This window comes from Falco cherrug, chromosome 3 (genome assembly GCF_023634085.1).
Source record: "Falco cherrug isolate bFalChe1 chromosome 3, bFalChe1.pri, whole genome shotgun sequence".
In the NCBI taxonomy this organism is placed as follows: Eukaryota; Metazoa; Chordata; class Aves; order Falconiformes; family Falconidae; genus Falco; species Falco cherrug.
The window spans coordinates 35,096,830-35,116,691 of record NC_073699.1 but is presented as its reverse complement, the minus strand read 5'-3'; the positions used below and the strand labels follow the sequence as shown (position 1 = coordinate 35,116,691).

The 19,862-nt window shown below is 35.6% G+C and overlaps 1 protein-coding gene across 3 annotated transcripts in view; it reads left to right on the top strand.

Moving 5' to 3' along the window:
• Nucleotides 1–19,862, top strand: part of WWP1 (WW domain containing E3 ubiquitin protein ligase 1) — a 62,815-nt gene that overhangs the window by 24,794 nt on the left and 18,159 nt on the right. The window contains exons 2-10 of one of the 3 annotated variants that reach the window (XM_055703573.1): nucleotides 1,576–1,666; nucleotides 5,391–5,529; nucleotides 7,902–8,026; nucleotides 10,785–10,922; nucleotides 11,020–11,086; nucleotides 13,187–13,368; nucleotides 16,407–16,755; nucleotides 18,859–18,954; nucleotides 19,592–19,766. In XM_055703573.1, the coding sequence (XP_055559548.1) occupies nucleotides 1,597–1,666; nucleotides 5,391–5,529; nucleotides 7,902–8,026; nucleotides 10,785–10,922; nucleotides 11,020–11,086; nucleotides 13,187–13,368; nucleotides 16,407–16,755; nucleotides 18,859–18,954; nucleotides 19,592–19,766 (1,341 nt within the window). In that variant the 5' untranslated portion in view covers nucleotides 1,576–1,596. Of the gene's footprint in view, nucleotides 1–1,575; nucleotides 1,667–5,389; nucleotides 5,530–7,901; nucleotides 8,027–10,784; nucleotides 10,923–11,019; nucleotides 11,087–13,186; nucleotides 13,369–16,406; nucleotides 16,756–18,858; nucleotides 18,955–19,591; nucleotides 19,767–19,862 lie in introns of those variants that run through there. The other 2 variants (XM_055703574.1, XM_027814181.2) reach the window with 2 other exon arrangements.

The following is a 19,862-nucleotide window of genomic DNA, read 5'->3' as shown; positions in this document are numbered from 1 at the left end:
AGGTGATGCCAATGGGCAAAAAGGTGACTTCTTTTTAAAAGAAACTCATGCTATGGATAGAACATTTTGAAAATGGATATTTTCTGGATTTTGTTGCCAGAAAAGATGTGTGACACCCACAAGAACTCTAATATCTGTACACTTAAACTGTGTAACAGAATTTCCTTACCTGTTTCAAGTCTTCCAGTTGAAGAGTTTCAGAGGGTTTTGAACCGTTTGTTAAAAATATCAAAATGCATGATCTTCTATTAGTTTGCAGTAATAGCTGATTGATATCAGGCAGATGGAAATTTCCTGACCACATTTCAAGAATAAACTTTGTATGTAGCAAGTCCAGCCAGTGATGTACTTTCATTTTGATGTACACATCATTGTTAATTGTCTTTTCCAGCTCTGAGAGCCATTAAAACCAAATACTGAGACATACTGAATTTAGAACTAGACCTTCAGATGACTGTATTACAAAGTGTTAAGCCAACATTTTTAAAATGAAGCATATTTAGTCACATGGCTCTCAGAAAGAAAAAAATATTTCTAGTGAGAGCAAAAATATTTTTTTCACCATTAATTAAACGGTAAATAAAATACCGTTTATCTTCAGCTCATCCTTCTTAATTTATATTTTTATGTTTTATAATGTACAAAATACAGTAGTACAGTAATACCTATATATAATTTCTAAATATACACATATTAGGGGGTGCATGCTCAAAAATCTTTTACTGATAGAGATGCATGATCAAAAAGATTTGGTGACTTTACTGTTACCATATTATTATCAATACCAATTAATGTTCACAGAAATAATTATATGGAAGTTCATTCGGGTCCTGGAAAGTATACTTTAAATGTATGTATTCTTTTCTCATGAAAAATAGTTGTCTGCTAGAGAATATTTTACTTCTAGCTTTCTTTCAGGTGTAGTAATTCAGGAGGACACGAGTGATGTTTGTCCGCATGTCCTTCAAGTACTGGGATGTCCCAGATAAGATCAGAGCCACACAATTTTAGCCATGGAATGACAAGATGGGGTGGTCCTATTACTGTCTCAATAGGTGAGGGAAGTGATTTGTGGATGGACAACAGTGGTATAGAAAGCTGATTGCAAATCTAGGGATAGAATTCAAATGTTTTTTGTCTGAATCAAGTTATTGCTTGAGTGTATTGTTCTGGGAATGACTTGATTTTCAAGCATGTAAATGTTTTGGATGTTTTGTTCATTTGAAGTTCTTGGTGCTTAGCACATCTGAAATCAGACCATAAGCATACCTTCTGGAGATAGGAATATTGATAATATCACAGCTGAATTTTTTTTTGCCTTGCACAGTTGTTCTAAACTATGTGAATGTATGTATTACTGAAGTGTCTTGGCATCCTCAAAGGTAACGTCGGACAAATTTCAAAAGTAATTGTTTTTTTTTTTTAACTAGTGTTCTGAAAATAATGCATTCTGCCATACCTAAGTAACATTTGGTAACTTGCTGATTAGTTGAGCATTTTAGTTAATAGTTGGAACTAACATGCAGAGATAAGTCTTTTCAATAAGCTACCTGTGTATTTTTTTTTTTTTTTTAGGCTAAAGCCTAAACCTCTGACATGGCCACAGCCTCACCAAGATCTGATACAAGTAACAACCATAATGGAAGATTACAGATGCAAGTAACAGGCAAGTAGTGATTTGTATCATGGTGATTTTTACAGGAAAACATATGTATTCATAAAAGCAGTTTTTGAAATGAGTGTAGAAAATGGATCGGTATTGTTAATATTTTAACTAATAACTCAAATGTTAAAAGTTAAGAACATGACTATAATATATGTAGATGAATTAAAGCTAGGTAGAGGTTATACAGTGAGTTGGATGACAGGGTTTAACGATCTCTTCAAATTAAGAAAAAATGAGATTGAGTACAACAGTAGGGACAAATGGAAGGAATTTTGCTTGGGAATAAATAATTATTGGCACATATTCTATAGAGGGAACACATATTGCTGAAATTCTACAAAAAAGATGGGCAGTTGAATGAAGTCCAAGCTGAAAATGGGTACAACGTTATAGTGAAGTTGGAGGAGGACTGGAGGAAATCACAAAATCTGCTAGCCCTTCAAAAGGTTGTCTTTGATTACCTGTATCAGGTAAACATCTGTTGAGAATAATACAGGTATCCCGTATTAACCTTGGGTGCAGCAGGTTGGATTACACAGCCATATGGAATAATTCAGGTTGGAAGGGATATTTGGGGATTCCCTAGTCCGCTCTTTTGCTGAAGGCAGGGCTGCCTTTGAAATTGAATCAGGTCGCTAAGGGTATTGTCCAGTTGAATTTTCAGTATCTCAAAGGTTGTAGATTACCTTTTTTCCTGGGCAGATTGTTCTAGTGGTAAACCACATCAACGTGGAAGTGTTTTTCCTTCTATCCAATTGGAATTTACTGTGTTGCATCTCATGACTGTTCACATTTTTCTTGTTGCATAATTCGAGGCAGAATTCAGCAATCTCAATATCTGCTGGAAGGGAAACATGGTGGGCTACAAGCAATTCTGGAAATTTCTGATTATGTTGGGGACATATTCAGTAGATGTTGAACAGATGTTACGCATTTTGCTACTCATGGGTAAGAACTGGTGAGGGATGTGACAACTGGTGTCAATCTTAGTTGCTCTTTCTGTGGAATGGCAGAGCAGAACAAAGACTTGTAGTCCTAAGATAAGCAAAATGCATGTAGGTAAACAAGTTTGATAGCTAATTATGACAGTGTTACAGTATCTAAAAGTAGTAATGTTACCAGCAAGTAGTTCGATGTTGTGCATAAATATATATATACATAAATGTATAAGTGTGAATGTATGTATGTAAGTATTATTTTACCATTGATAAATAATTTGCACTTTCCAGGGATCTTACGAAATCTGGGAACCCTGTAAGAATGAATGCATGGCCACGAATATATTAAGGCTATTTTGAACAAAAATTGGAAAGCACATGAGTAAGATACTATGTCTTAAAAAAAGCTGCATCTCAAGAAAGATGTATCATGCTGGATGGTCCAAAGATGGCCAGGTCATCTGGTAAAAAATACATTGCTGCGGAGTCCCCCAAATAGATATTTTATCTAATCTGATAAGAGAGGAACCTTAAAACTGATTAACCCAGTTTAAGGATTAAATAACTTGATAAAGTGATGAATCATCAAAACTGGCAATAACTAACAGCATAGATGGAGCCACCTGTAGATTGAATATGTGTAACTGTAGCAAACTGTTACACAAATGACCCGTAACTTCAGATCTGTGTATGCAGAAGTGATCATTTTGGTATCCTGTACTGTACTGCTCCTTCCATAAGTAGTCTTCTATTTTTGTGGCACTGGAGCTTCTGTTGACTTCAAAAGATCTGGTTCAAGGATCAAAGTAGGAAGAAATTTGTGCAATTTTTAGGATTAGTTTTCTGAAGGTTTAATTCTCTAAAGGTCTTCATTGCAAGATCAGGGGAATGCCAGTGGCACTACAGGGAAAGAAATGGGAGACGAGTGTGGTACTGTAGTGCTGCTGACCTGCACTGGGTTATGCTGAGATGAGTTTATGCTGCTTTAGAGTCTAGACTTACGTTTCAGACACTATAATTAAAAAGCACATTTATAAAGGCAGCAACTAATGTATACACAGTTTGTAGACAAGGAAATTCATGTGAAGCAGTAAGAGACTTGTTTGGATTTATACAGTTACAGCATGTTGCCAACAAGTTTTGCCATCAGTATTTTTTCAAATATATTTTACCAATCTATCTTGTCTTGTTAGGTCTTTGTGAAGTCTTTTGCAGGTGTTTGTTACTTAGGACTTCGTTTAAAAAAATTAGGACTAACAAAAAAAAATTATAATGGTCTCCTTTCATGTTTGGGGACTCAAAACCTAATGACCTAAAACATAATCAGATAAAAGGGGGAAAACTAAAAGGAAGCTTGAATATTATGACTAAATACCTGTATTTTATCAAATGTTGCAGTTGCTTTTAGAAAGTAAAATATGGAGGAAAAAATGTGGAAGAACCAGAGGTTCTTAAAGGTTAAAAATATATCATGATTTCAGATGAAAAAATATGACGTGTGGAATGAAAAAATAAGACGTGTTTAGACTTCTACTTGTAATGTTACCAAAAGTGCATTTTCCTTTTATGACATGTGACACATGACTTAGACTGGACTTTTTAAGTATGAGGGCGTTAAGTGTGCACCTTTTGACTGAAATTAAGTAAAAGTCCATGGCTGTTGTGTTTAGAATCTTGGACACTTGCATCCCACTAACTTTTAGGTAACTAATGTATATGTCTCAGAAATTCTGTAATCCAGAAACACATGACAGACCTTTTTTGTCTGCCTTTCAGACAGTTTAGTTACCATACAGAAAAGTAAGTGGAAGTTATTTGCTAATGCAAAAATAACAGGGGCAGGATTATTTCCAAGTGGCTGAAAATACTCGGCTTTGCTATAGTTTGAAAGTGAAGGGAAAGAGAATCATGCGGAAGTGTGGAAGGAATGAGAGAAAAGGCATAGCCAGCAGGTAGGTACAGCTGTGAGTCCACTGATGTGGTCTTCTGAAGACAACATCTGCCTGAAATAGAATTTAAAATGTTGGCAGTTAGGCTGCTGCTGGGTTTTATAGTGACTTCCTCAGCTGAGCAAGGAAGTGAGAGAACAGATTTATTTTCAGGAACACTGAGAACCTTGTCAGCGATTAGGAGGTAAAAGATAGCTTCTTCAGTCATTTGCTATTTCTTAATTGTTGAATATTTAGCTGGAACCTTTAAGTTCATCCACAGAGCTATTTAGGGGAAATTCGAGAGCTGTTTTCTTACTTTTAACAAACTGATGTGTTACACCACAGATTAACCACACAGGTAATACCAAGAAGGAAATTTAGCTCTGTATACAGGCTTTGCTATACAGGGACACTTTGAAATAGGCCTGAACTGCATATGCTTTCATAACTACACACAATTTTTTTTTTAAAAAAAAAAGTTTGCCTGATAATCTCTCAAACGTATCATACTTAGGTATTTTTCAGTTAAGGGAAGAGTAGGAAGAACAATAAGAAATTACACAAAAGAACCCACATGATTTTCAGTGTTTATGTCTGAAATAATTGTGCTGTCTCTCCAACCCATCCTGCTGGTACGTGGTGAAGAGAAATGCTGCAATTGTTTTCAACTGTCTGACAAAGTAGCTTTTGAAAAGAAAAGCTACCATTTTAGCATTGACCTCTTTATATCCAGCAGAAGTAGAAAGGATGAGGAATAACGTTGCCATGCTGTGTTTCATACATTTTGTAGGCAGTATGTTTTCTGTTTTTTCAGCAACAATATGCTGTTGTAGATAAAACAATGTATTTTATTAGTTTCTAGTGCTAAACTGAAACGGAAAAAGAATTGGTTTGGAACAACTTTCTACACAGAATTAACTGCAGATGGAGAAATTAAGAAAACAGCAAAATCAAGTAGTTCTTCAAATCCAAAATGGGATGAGCAGCTGACAGTGTAAGTAGCTTTTTCAGGTTTTTTATACTATTTATTAGGCAGATATTGCAGGCAAATATTTACTAAGCTTGGATGCCTACGTTGTTTTCTCTGGCTGTTGATGATTAAATGCAGACATAAGATAATATTTATTTCAAATGAAATATTTTTTCTGAATTCTTACAATGTTTTGAGAATACTTTTTGTACAGTGTTCCTTGCATACAGTTGCTATACATGGTATACTCTTGATATTTGTTAGCGCTGTAGACCATTCAAGTTTGATTCCTCTATAGAAGTTGTTAATAATAAAATACTATGACATAGTAAAAAAGCTATGTCATTCTCAACTTTAAAAGGAAAATAATCTCAGCTGGATAAGTAGTAGTTATGAGGAAGGTCACTTCTTTCTTTAAATTTCCTGGTGAAGGCATACAAACATGAAAGCAGTTTACTGCAAAGTGACAAACAAAATTTATCATAACGTTTGACCTTTTTAATCTTCTTGTGATTTAATTTGGTTTAACTATGCTATGGGTGTAGATATACCTAAACATGACTCTATGAAGAGCTAGCAATCTTGCACCGTGCAGTTGGCTAGAATGCCTTATTATACATGCAAGATTGTACTGCTCCCAATTTGTGTCTGGAAACGGCATAGTTACTATCAAGTGGAATTGAGCCTGGGCCAGTACATTTTACAGCACCTGACTTGTCTGTGCAGTAGCCAGCTTCGTTAGTGCCACGCCAGGTTCCTATAACTAACAGTGCTGGAGCGTGGGGAGTACTACAACATACTTAGCTTTGGGGAAGTGTTTGCCTGGGAACACCTACTTATTAGCTCCAAACTTGGGCTGAATGAACCGAGTATTCCTTTGTGATGTTTCTGAATGTTTCAGGTTCAGTAGAGTTTATTAGCCCTTTGCAGGGTCGCAAAAGAGAATACTGTAGTCTTGGACCTGATGATGATTTCCAGGAGTTATTACTAGTTCAAGTACAGAGTTCTCGGTATATTCACAGAGACCAGAGTTTCTGTTGAGGAGGCAGATTCGATTTGTCAGGATTTGGTGAGCTGGTAGAAACAAGGTAATCTGCCATGCACGCTACAGCAAAGCAGACTCGTTCCATCATCCGTATTACTTAGGATCTTACCCTTAGGTATATAAGGTGTTCTGGCCCCCTCGTCCTCTGGCTATTGTAATAGTATTGTTGTTTTAGTTGCCCAGTCTGAGGATAAGTGGATCCTCTCGTTTACCAAACTACCCTCTCTTCCATGAATATGCATGAGCACCAGCAATATATTCTGTATTTGTAGGTGGTGTGTGGGTTTTTGGGGGGGTTTTGTTTGTTTTTTTTTCCCATTTACTTTTAGAGCTGGTCTTTCAGTAAGACTTCCATTAGAAGGCAGCCTAATCAAAAGGCAAACATAAATTTTCTCAGGGGTTTCAGCAAAAATGATGCACATTGTCCAACACACTCAAGTGACTATTACTATAAAGCTAGCTCGATTGTTGGGATCGTGGGATTGTCTTTAGTATTGTTTTCATCAATGCTGATATAACTGTCCATATTGAGTAGTGATGGATATGTGGCCTTTGACTTTTTGCACTGCATTTTTCACAGCCAGGAGCACTCTTGCAGTACTAGAACCTGTACTACTAAACTTGCTCTCCAGGACCTAGCATAGCTTCCCGTTTTCCTTCTTGAGCAGGGGAGAGATCACTGCCAAAGGTTATCATAATATTACTGTAATTTGGTACTTTACCTTTCTGCTTCCCTCCAATTTTTACTTTAGCTACATCATTTGATATTTTCCCCTCTGATTTCTGTGAGTATGCATTATGGTTTTATATATACTTGTGGATTCACAAATAGTGTTTTATAAACATTTTCATGGCACGCTGATGCCTATTAAGTGAGTTCTTCCTGCTTGCAAGTAGCTGATTGGTTGCTTTTTCCTTTTTTTTTTTTAAATAGTATTTTTCTTTCTAGTGACAGACAAGTATACTTACCACCTTTTTGTTCACATTTAATAATGTGAGTGTTTGGTTAGAATTCTGGAATAGTGAGGAATAGGGAAAATATGTCTTTCATAAAGTAAGATATGTTTTATATAACTGAGATTTGAGTGTAGTGTGGGTTATTCTGATACTCTTCAAATTCCTTATGTTATCATAGTAATGCACTTTAAGTGTGATCTTACGTATAAATATCATAGTGTTTGCAGTTCTTAGTTAAAAATTTCCCCTTGCAGTACAAAAACTTCTTTCAGTTAATTAGTATGAAGAAATCCAACAAATATGAGAAAGTGAATTAAGTTCAAATACTCCTAGTAGCAAGAACAAATACTTTAAAATCTGTATATATCTCTTAAAAAATGTATTTTATATGCAGGAATGTGACTCCACAGACTACGCTGGAATTTAGAGTGTGGAGCCATCACACTTTAAAAGCAGATGCTTTATTAGGAAGAGCCACTGTAGACTTGAGACAAGCTTTGGAAATACACAATAGAAAATGTAAGTTATCATGAAGGATATTTTGAGTAAAGTAGAATTATTATTACTAATTATACATCAAACTGTCAACTAGACTACTTAACCGTACGTGAAATTACAACTGACTTTCAGTTGATGTCTTTACTCATCTCTTCTAGAGATGTCGGTGCTATCTAAAGCAATTTAAATGTAACAATGGGATATAATAATTTTGAAACAAACAATAGAGTATGAGTTAATTAAGTAAAAGCAGAAGTGACTAAATACGGTGTTTTGTGGCAATCTAGTAACTATTTTGCTAGAAGATCTGTTTTAGACTTGGTAAAAAAAAAAGTCTAAACTTTCAGAAAAGCCATCTATGTGATTTTTTTTCATGTTTTCCTTCTCTGGAATCACTAATAGAAAGGTTGTATATCTTTCCCTCATAATTTAGCTGCTCAGAGTGCAGTAAGAACCACTGATTAATGTGAAACATTTGAGAACTTCCTTAGAGTACATGAGAGGTTGTTGTGTTCTATGTAACTTCTAATTTTAACTGTCTTTAATAGAATTAAAATGGGTCTTCTTTATCTAATTTGCTTTTTAAACTTTTTTTCGTTAGTACAAGAAGATGGTGAATCCACACTTTAAATTCCACTCCAGAGTGGCAGTAGAATTCCAGCTAAAACAATCTCTAACCTTTCTCGCAAGTTAGATATATAAACCTAAGAGCTCCGTTTGGGGAGGTGGGGGAAAAGGAGAGCTGGAATAAAGCTTCATTTTTCTGATTCTTACAGAAAATTGAAACAGAATCTAAAATCAGGTGGGCTTTTTTAGCAGTGTTATAAAGTTTCTGCCCCAAAGTCCATAATTAAGCAGGAAAACTGCTTCTTTTTTAAATTAAAAAAAGTATATCAGAAGAAACTGGGTTGTAATAATGATTAAAAAAAAAAGTTTAATTTTTATTATCAAGATCCAGAGGATGTAGGATCCAACAACTTTGCAAATTCTTTCTGGGAATGGTTGACTGACTTAGCCGTACATTGCACCAAAGTAATTTATGTGCAGTGTTTCTGATTTGGGCAAGTCAGCAGTTTGATATACATTAGACTATCCAATAATTCAGTGGTAGAATAATCTGATTGTTGTTTTTCAGTCACTCAGTTATTGATACCTCATCTAAAATACAGCACTGAATGGCTCTTCAGTGAATAAAATGTGAAGGGGAAGTTCTCTAAAGGCAGAACCTTTAGAATTGGTGTTGTTACTTTCTCTCACTAACCACCACCAGTATTGAATTGCTGCCCACACCCCTTCCAGCTTTCTTGCCAGCTCAGTTGGACCACAGCCAACTGTTGATCTGGGTTGGAGGCATAACCTGTTAAAATAGCAGAAGCTAAACCCATCACCCTTTGCAGAAATGATGATTTACAAGTATGTTAATTTAACAACTCAGTGGTAGGCTAGTTTCTTTGTTCTTTCAGGTAGTACCATTTTCCAAAATGCAGATTGCAAAATCATTAATTCTGTAGATTTGCAAGCTTTGTGCTTGCTCCAGCAACTTGAAGTACTTTGAAATTCTTTCTAATATAGCAGTGGGTGTCTGCTGGTAACTGCTGCCCAACTACATTGTTGAACCTGCTCTTTAAAGTAACAGTTTAGATGGTATCTGGCAGTAGCTTATGGTAGCCTTCCCAATTTTAATGTTTATTGTTCATTTATGATATGTGTTAAGAATGGAAAAAAAAAAAAAGGAAATGCTAGTTTAATACATGGCAGTGCACAGTAAGCTTTAACTTGGAATGTTATCATATGGAGTGAAATATGGTGGTAGATCTTGAAAGATTAATCTTATAATCTGAGACCGCAACTACTAAAAGGCCTTAACCATTTAAACCTGATTAACGTGAACTCATGGCTGACTGTGTTTGGATTTATGACATGTAGCTTTTACTGCTGTACTAGTAATAGTTTATTTAGAGATAATCATGCAGCATCCACAGCATGTTTTACTTGTGGATTATGTATATATCTCTACAAGTATGTGCATTGCTTATCAGTCATACTGAATTCTTTAACTGCACCACATATACATTTTTTTGTATATCTCAAAATTTCTTTTGGTAAAGATATCTTCTGATTTCATTTTTGATAACTCAAGTAATCTCCTTTGTTACTGTTTAATCATGGAGTTGGGATCTATGAAAATGCTAGTAAGGATTTACTAAAAATAATTTTTAAAACTGAGGAAGAAGTCTAAGCCGTCCTTGTATTTATTTCTTCCTCAAAGTGATGTTCTTTTCAGTGGTCTCTTAGAATTAGTTTTGGAAGGTGATATGAGAAATGAACATAAGCTGTGGTTGTAGACTGAGGTTCCCAGTCATTTGCAAAATTTGGATGTGTAGTTCAGAAGTTGTTTGACTTTAAGCTGTCTCATGTTACGTAAGTAGTGCATAATTTCAAAAGGGCTCAGTGGAAACAGCAAACCTGGGAAATCATTAATAATAAAGTACTGAAACCATGTGGATCCTATAGCATACCTATAGAATATACTCTGTAAATGGCCAATTTATTTTTCCAATAAACTGTGCTTTTACCCACAGAAGATATAAATTTACACAGCTCCTTAGTGATTTCTATGTTGGTTTGAATCATCTGAGTATCTCTCACGTTCAGTTTTGTACAACTAAATACATGTATCTCGTTTTTGTGTTGAAAATATCTTTTAATGTTTTTTAGAATTTAACCTTTTATCCCTTCTCTCCTTCTCTCCCCCTATCCACCCCAACTCCATTTTTAGTGGAGAAGGTGAAAGAACAGTTGAAACTCTCTTTGGAAAACAAGAGTGGCATGGTGCAAACAGGTGAACTGACAGTTGTGCTGGATGGTTTGGTTGTTGAACAAGAATCTCTTACAAATCTCAGTTCATCAGCAACCAGTAAGTTAAAATAATTAAGTCGGATGGTAATATTTTGATTAAGGTTTCAAACAGACATAATAGAGTATTTCTGTTGAATTTGTTTCTTATTGTTCAGTAGAAGTTCAGCAAAATGGGGAGGCTGTGCATGAAAGCAGAGACGCTGCATCAAGAAGTACACCCAGGTAGGAATTTACTTTTGTGTTTATGCTATATGAAGTATATTAGCAAATTTATCAGTTGAAATGTTTGGCTTGTGTCTTTTTTTTTTTTTTTTTTTTAAATGCGATGGATTTTAAATTATGTTGCCACAGATTTTAGGAATATTACTTGTATGATAATTACATAAATTAGCTTGAGAGGAATTAAATTTACAACTCTGTTCTTCCTCTTCTGGCAAAGTCTGTTCTCCACTCTCTACTTTGTCATTGCCTCTTAGATGTGTAGGCCTCTGAACATAAAAATTTGGCGGACTGGAAGCCTACTAAATGCTGCGGCAGCAGAGATTAGGGGAGGAGTGGTTCAGTGGTGTGGGTTTTTTTTTTTTTTTTGTACTTCATTCGTTTCCTTCTGCTGTTTAGGAACCATTTCTGTTCATGTCATACAACTTGTTGCAACATACCATCTGAATGGAAGGAAGAAGAAAAAAAGCCTAAATTACTTTCCCCTCACCCACTTCCTTTTTAAGGTTGTGATCAGGAATTTGAGACTTCTGTTGAGTTTAGAAAGCAGTATTCAGAACACTGAGGCAAAGTGTTTGCCTGGTTCAACCTGAAGTGGCAAGAAAAAGTCTTTGAAATCAATTTAGAGCTTCATTCTTGGCTTCTCTATCTTTCTACCAGCTCAGGGACTGCCTGGAGAGAAGTAGGAATAGGTTGTTTTCCCCCTTACAGCTAGTAAGTCAAATAGGTCGGCATTCATATCAATGTTACTGGCCTGCTCAGTTACCTTGGAGTGAATCCCTTTCCATTTAAGTTCTTGACACACAACAGAGTGAAAAAACATACAGTTGCTATGTATTTGAGTGACAGGGACACATTTGTCCTTGTACGCTCTATTCTTTTTTTGAATATGTGGAAGTTTGTCTCTGTTCTCCTATGGGTGCCCGGTATGAGGGAGTGAGGGTAAAAAGTTGCTTCTCCTTAGTTTTCTTTACAAAGGTTTGGGACTGCTGAAAGTGATTGGAAACACATCTGCATACTGTTTTGAAGCAGTAGTGACGATCATTTGTTTTCATTGAGCTGTTGCTGAAGGTGTGGCTTTTACTGGGATCCTGCTCTTGATGTTGATATTTTGATTAGAGCAGTATGCCATACAGCTATCCAGAAGTTTTGAATTACAGTTTTGAAATTAAGAGATGAAGAAATTTTTTAAGGTGGATTCTGTGCCTGTCTTTAGGAAGCAAATAGGGTTTGTAGTCTAGAGTTGAAAAGGGATACTATTTAATTCTCTCTTTATAGTACCCTTTTGGAGTTGGATAAGGTAGCATGGAAATGCTGCTTCTTCCTTTATTACTTTACAAAGTGGGGATTCTTACAATTCTCACATTTTTTTGTCATCTGTTTAACTTCTCTTTAATTTTTAGCCTCTACGCCTTGAGAAGATGGGGAGTTGGCGCTGAATTAGTTTTCACTGTATGTGTCTCTGGTGGGTGGCTTTAAGCATATAGGGATAGATTTAAGTAGAAACTGTAACTGAACAAGACTTTCTCTTCACAAGCCCTTACACTCCATTTATTTCCTTATGGCCTTACAAACACAGAGCTGCCTGTGTGTTTGTCCCATCGTGCCTATGCACAGAGAAGCTCATCTTATTTTCCTTTTACTGAGGGACAGTTTTGATACTTTCCTATGACTAGAATAATTTTTGGAGATAGGACTTACAAACCAAATTGTTCCACTTGCTTAATGAGAGAAAATGTTTTCCTGCTCATAGCTGCGCTTTGTGAGGGTCTCTAGGGCAGATTTGGAAGATGTGGCAGGCGTAGCAGTCTGCCCAACTCAATTCTAATATGTCATTACAAGTAAAAGATGAAATGGAAATGGAAAATTTTAACTATTTTAAGTATCTGAAATCCTCAAAACCAAAATTTGCCTTTTGTTCATTAATTGTTTTGGTCTTGCACTTGATTGTTTTCTAGGCTGCAGACATTGTGTATATAAACTCTTGCAAATTTACTTCCATTTCTTTTTTTGTGTGTGATTTAGTGTAAGATTTGGTTTAGTTGCATAACTGTTTAACATGTTGTTTGTACTAATCTAAAATGATCTTTTATTTTTGCCAAGATCTGCTTGTGACATTTCTAATGGGATAGACAATCAAGTACCTTCCAACTCTGTAGTGCAGAATACGTTCTGTATAGAAGCTGTTAACGGAGACAGCACACCATCTCCTACTCGTGTTGCAGCCAGACCCAAAAATACACCAGTACCAAAACCACTTGCAGCTCAGCCTGTCAACAGCACTGGTAAGAATGGGAGAGTTACAAGAACATGTTCAATAACGCTTTTTCACCTGGTTGAAATGTATCTGAAGTTGAGCCACTTTTTCTGTATACTTTTTGTTAGATTTTAAGAGTACTGAAAGGATGTTTCTGGGTTTGAATTTATAACTGTGTCTACTTCTGTGAATTTTAATGGAGTAGATCCATTCTTAAGTGTACAAAGTTTCATGTTTTCCTGTCAGTTCTCCTCTGTGATAGAAGAAAGATGCGAAGTATCCAAAACTTCCATTTCTCTGTCACACCTGACTAAACCATATTACTGATTGCAGGAAAAATCAGATTTCTTCCACAATTAATTTGAATAACTATAGTTAAGTTTTTTTTGCCATTACATAAATCTGATTTTTGGTCTTGTCAGGGAACTTCTGCGCTCTGAGTTGAGAAGTGTTGCAGGCTCTCCTTGCCTTCCATTTTTTAAAAATGTATGCTGTTTAAAAACAGATATTGGCAGAATAGTAAATTTCATTTCCTCTTAAACACAAACCCTTTGATATGACTACAACATTCAGTACACTAAAACCAGTGAAAAGAAAGTATATATTTTATTTTTGTTCACCTGGAAAAACTTTGCATCTAATAATGACTCTGCTTTCTAAGCACTTTCTGCCTTTTCTCAGCTGTTTGAATTTCAGTGATAGCAGAGGAAAAAGGTAACCTTAAATAGAAACAGGCAGGCTCTTAATAAACAGCTGAACAGAGATTGTCAAACTTCTTATAATAGAGTGGGAAATGTGGGTATGGTGGGAAGATAGCAGAAACAATTATGGACTTTAAAAGGTAGTAATTAAATTAGGCCTTCTCTGAAGCTTTTCTCTATTTGGAGAACTTGAATTTGATTTCCCTATCTTTTCAGTTGAAGGCCAGAGGGCCTATCTATTATTTAGGCATTGCTCCCTTTTTCTGCAAAGCAGAGGGATCCATTTGAAATCTGTACTAGGATAGAGTAATTGCAAAAATAATTGATTTATTAAAATAGAAATATTGAGGAAATCATCACTGAGCTTGCACTGAGGCACTGATATAACAGTTTTCAACTGCTATACCAGTTCATGGACACTTAAGGCAAGATGTAAAACAGGTCTCCAGCATTTGTTGATGACAGACTTTCCCAACCCCTCCCCCATTGTGCTTAGCAGGATTGTGATTTCATGTGATATCACCAGAATTGCTGTTTGAGATCTAACTAGTAGAACTGATGATTTGTCAGTTATTTTGCTTCTAACTTTGTTATGTAATCCCATTCACTCGTCCATGTAGATGAATTAAATGGGTTTTTTTAATGAAAACTGAAATTCCAGTTCACTTTTTTCCTATTTAAGTAAAATTGTTGCTAGTTAAGGCAGAAGTCTGAAGAAACTTGATCAGGTTGTCTGCAGTTGTGTTGGTTTTTTTAACTTCATGCTTTACATTTGCTTGAAATAATACAAAGTCTTGATGTGTCTTAATATAGTTAACCTGTTTATTGTGAGCTGGAAGTAGTGATGTATTACCCTGGAATAATTGTGTTCAAAAAGCAATGCCTTTACAAATTTTACAAATCTGCAGCTGCCTGTAAAATCATGCTTATCATTATGCCTCTCAAGAAAATATTTGTGATGCAGTGATAATTCCTTAAAGAAACTGACTTGCTAATTTAAATACATTGCTGATGATGGTTTTATTGTTTATAATTCTTTGACCTGCTTTTCTGACCATCTAGGAAAGCAAGAAATTGCTGACATTATGTATATTGCAAGTAATAAGTAGAATCTAGCTATTTTTTTATTTGTATTATACAGAATTAAAGTAAATGAACACTTTAAATGATGGAACAGCATTTTATAGGCACTTGCTGCTAGGGTTAAATTTTGCAAATCAATATTAATAAGATTGTGAGTACAGAGCAGTTATATTGGCCTCAGTCCTTAGAATTGTAAGCTGATGGTATGCTGTTAGAAAATTACTTGAAGTCTGTGTTGCATATTATATTTAGTCTTGTAGAAAAATAGTTCCAACTCTAGAAGTACAAACTGATGAGCTTAAATAGAATTGTCACTGTCTGGTGTTGATTAGTGATGCAGAAAATGAAAGCTGTGAATGTTGTTGTACTGCTTTTAATGGGACCTTGACTTCAGTTGGGGATCCTGCTGACTGCTGTACCTGATCTCACTTGTCTAAGATAAGATCTTGTTGTCCTGAGATACTGTTCTGTTAAACTCTGCAGATGATTGGTATTGATATATTACTGGCCAAGTGGGCTTGGGGGTAATAAAGCCTCCTTAGCCCCCTCTTCCTCCTAAACCCATGCCTGCTGTAAACTTTTTATGAGATTCTGCTTGAGTTGGGTGACATTTGCATTGTTCCTTAAAAGACAGAAATTGATTTACGTTGTGATTCTAAAATAATTTTCTTCAGTCATTGAACTACATAAGTTGTTAGCCAAATACTAATTTTTATATTTTAATCCTGCTTTTGAAGGTTTTTTTTTCCAAGTCACACACATCTGGTTTTTGCTTAATTGTAGAGTTCTGTAGCTCAACTCTGAAAAAGGGATTAAAAATTTTCTGTAAGAACTACCTCTTAGTTTTTCAAATGTCATTGTTACTTATCTCTTAATATTTTTATTTCATGGCATACTAATCAAGATGCTCTTTTGAAGTTGATGTAAGTTCAAAGTTTCCAAGCAAATAAAGCAGTAGTGTTTTCTGGGAAGCAGCTGAGTACCTTTTGCTAATCTAAAGAGTAAGGTATAACATGGAATTGACCAAGATATACAGAAGCTAAGAAATTGTCTTAGCAGGGAAGGACAGAGTATGATTTGCAGACTGTAAGTTTTAATTACAGCTTTAACTGCTGAGGCAGGTGCATTGTGACTTTTTGTCATCTGAGACAAAAATGCTGTTTGTGGCATATAGGTGCAACTAAAACATTCCTTCCATGTTGTTTACTGTAAAAGCTGGTCATTTGAAAAGTAAATCTCATCAGATTCTGATACACAAATGTTCCTATTTCCCATTTTTCAGTTAATGGGGAGTCATCCACCTCTGCATCAGAAGCTGGTAATTCTTCTGTCTCTGAGGCTCCAGTAGGCTCCATTGAAGCTCCTATGTCTTCAGATTGCAATGACACTGCAGCAGAACCTCAGTCAACAACAGAAGCAACTAGTTGTTCTGAAAGCCACACTTCTGCATTACCTGTTGTGTCTGCTGGACTAGAACCTACAGCTGCAACAGACTGTCCTCAACCTAATGCTAGAAACAGTGTAGCAGCAGATGCACCAAAACCAAGGGAATCCTCCTCCACCTCAAGTGCATCTGCAGAACCTGTAAGACAGCAGCCTGGTAATGCCAGTACAGAACCTTTGCCACCAGGGTATGTGGGCTTGATTTTAATACTATAATTATGTTTCATCTGAGTGTGCATATAAACAGAAATTTAATTCTATACTGGGATTGCCAAATTTAGGTCAGTTGGCTGAGATGGAGTTATTTGATCTAAAATGGGGTTTGTACTGCTGCTGTAACTGGCTAGTAGCTCTCATCCTAGAAAGTAACAACAGATAACTGATTTGCTGAGGCAGTTTTGTGATCTAGATAGACAAACTCTTGGGCATTGTGGATGTGAAGACTTTTAATTTGTTATGTTCAAACTTAATTTGGGTCATTATTTCTTACTCCTTTGGCTCTTAAACTATGAGAATGTAGTAGGGACTAAAATACAGAACAGTGAAAGTTAATAAAATAGTCTAGAAATACTTGTAGGGGCTTGCTGTACAACAAAATCAATGTTAGAGATAAAAATACGTATTTGAAGTATATATGTATATGCTCAGAATAGCTAGAAACTTTTAATTCAGTTAGATCGTTAGAAACTACTTCTGTAGTCCTAAACCTTTAATGCAAAATTAAAATGTGCTTAGACATTAAGTGAAAATATAGTACATGCTCAAATATATACATTGATCTTAATATTTTTTTATAGATGCTTTCATGTTTGTATGTAAAGATGTCTTTAATAACTAATTGGAAATGCTGACATTTCCACAATATTCTAAATATTAACTATTTTGGCATTTTCTTAACCCGGTGTATATACCTTGTGTCATTGTAGCTGATCTATCAGAAAGCCTGTCTTGTAACTGCTCACTCTGAAGGGGGCAGGGTGTGTGTGTGTGTGTCAGTAAGTTACTAGTGACACCACATTTGAGTTTCTGTTTCATAAACACGAAAATAAGCATCTAAAAAGATAGAAATATTGTATATGTGTGGTTGGAGAAGAGTTACAAAGTTTTTAATTTTCAGGTGCTTTGACAATGGAAGCTCTTTATAGGTGGGAACTCCTGGTCATCTGCCTGTCAAACTTTTTTTTTTTAATTAAATTACATGCTTTCCCATTGAGGACAGGGTCATGAGTTCCAGACATAGTGGACACTACGGTGAAATGCATTTCTTCATCATTCCTTCTAGATCTCATTCCTGTGGGGGATTTTTTTGTGGCTCCCTGCTGCACTCCCCACAATCTAGTTGATGCTTATGTCAGTCTCCATTATGTTTAGCCCTAGTCACTCAGGAACATGCTGCTCCTCCTTTCTTATCGTCTTGTAGTCTTAGTATTTAACCTCTTGAACTGCAGAAAACATTTTGTACTGGTTTTATAGGATGCTCTAATAGTAGGGAAATGTACATCAAATCCTATGAGTAGCAGATAAGGTGTTCTGCTTACAGTTTTAGGAGCTAATTAATTATGTATATAAGAAAACCAAACATATATGTAATGGAGCCAACAGCTTCAGCTTTTCATTTTAACATTTATCCTGGTTTCTTCTCCTATTGATAAATATTTTTACTACATTATGGGAGTGCACAGCAGCATGAAACTTCAATTGTTTATAATGCTTGGATCTCTCTCCATCTTCAATTTAAATTTGCTTTGCAACTGAAGCTGAAGAAATAATCCCCAGAGACATCAGATGGAGAATTTAGCAGGATAGGAAATAGAAACACAGGAAAACCATCTGTTAGCACATATTTCAGGTTCACTCTGAATGATCCTGTTGTTTGTTGGATATAGGGAACAGTGCTTAGCAATGTAAACTCCTGGTTTTTTGAGAGAGGCATGAACTTGGAAATGCAAAGAATGTGTCTCTAAGCACTTTTTGAATGAGGTTATTTTAGCATCCAAGCCTTGAGCAGATAATTGACGTTTTTTCCAGATATGTTAAATAGAATTTGAAAATGGTTGTGAATATTGATGTATGCTTGTTATATGTACCAAGTCCCTTAAATAATACTGTGATATCAGTTAATAGGAAATAACTGATAAGTATTCTAGTGTGAGTTTTCTTTGGTGTTTTAGAATGAGTTTTGGATCATAGTATTTCCATTCTATACCAAGACACTTTTTGGCTTAGTGGGAAATAAGTCCTAAGGAAGCATTGTCACCTTGACTTACATGAAAGTCTTTTTTGTCCTGAAGGTGGGAGCAAAGAAAGGATCCTCATGGTAGAACTTACTACGTTGATCATAACACAAGAACTACAACATGGGAGAGACCACAGCCCTTACCTCCTGGGTAATGTAGACTTCTTTAATTTATATATGCTAAAGGTACTAGGGTTTTTTTTGTTTGTTTGGTGCAGGAAAAATACTGTTTTTTATAAGCAGCTCATCAAAAACATATATTGTATATTAAGAAATTCTAGCTTTCAGTTAATTTAGAATTATATTTATTGCAGCTAGCATTATAGGAATGTTGGTACTGTGTATGTCGCTTGTTTTGATCACTCATTCAAATACAGCTACTGAATTACTTTGTTTTTGCTTTAAAACTTAAGCATTAAGTAATGCATATTTGACCACCTTTATTTAGGTAGCACCACTAGGTGTAGTGCACTGGTTCCAGACCTCAGATTTCCAAGCAAAGTGTTTCTGTGAAACCTGCCAACATTGCTTATGGTTACAGGAACGTACAAGGTTAAAAATGAGGTGACAGAGCTGAACATGCTATTTCTTGGAGTCTAGTTTTGATCAGTGTGGTTGTCCTTTTACCAATAAAGTTGGGGAGTACTTTTGTGTACTTTGGAAATTAAAATCATGCCTGTGACTCCAGTACTTCATTCAAGTACTGTCTAGGAATTCAATGTAAAAATATAATCAGTTATGTAATATTACTGAGAAATTTAACTTTTAACATTTGTGTTTCTTGAAAGCTGGGAAAGAAGAGTTGATGATCGTGGGAGAGTTTACTATGTGGACCACAACACCAGAACAACAACGTGGCAGCGACCAACAATGGAATCAGTCAGGAACTTTGAGCAGTGGCAATCTCAACGGAATCAACTGCAGGGAGCTATGCAACAGTTTAACCAACGATACCTCTATTCGGTAACTTTTACATAAAACATAGAAATTAGTAGAGAGGTATAGGTATACTTTTTGTTCTTTAACTTTTTCTAAAGTGATTTTATAACTATTCAACCA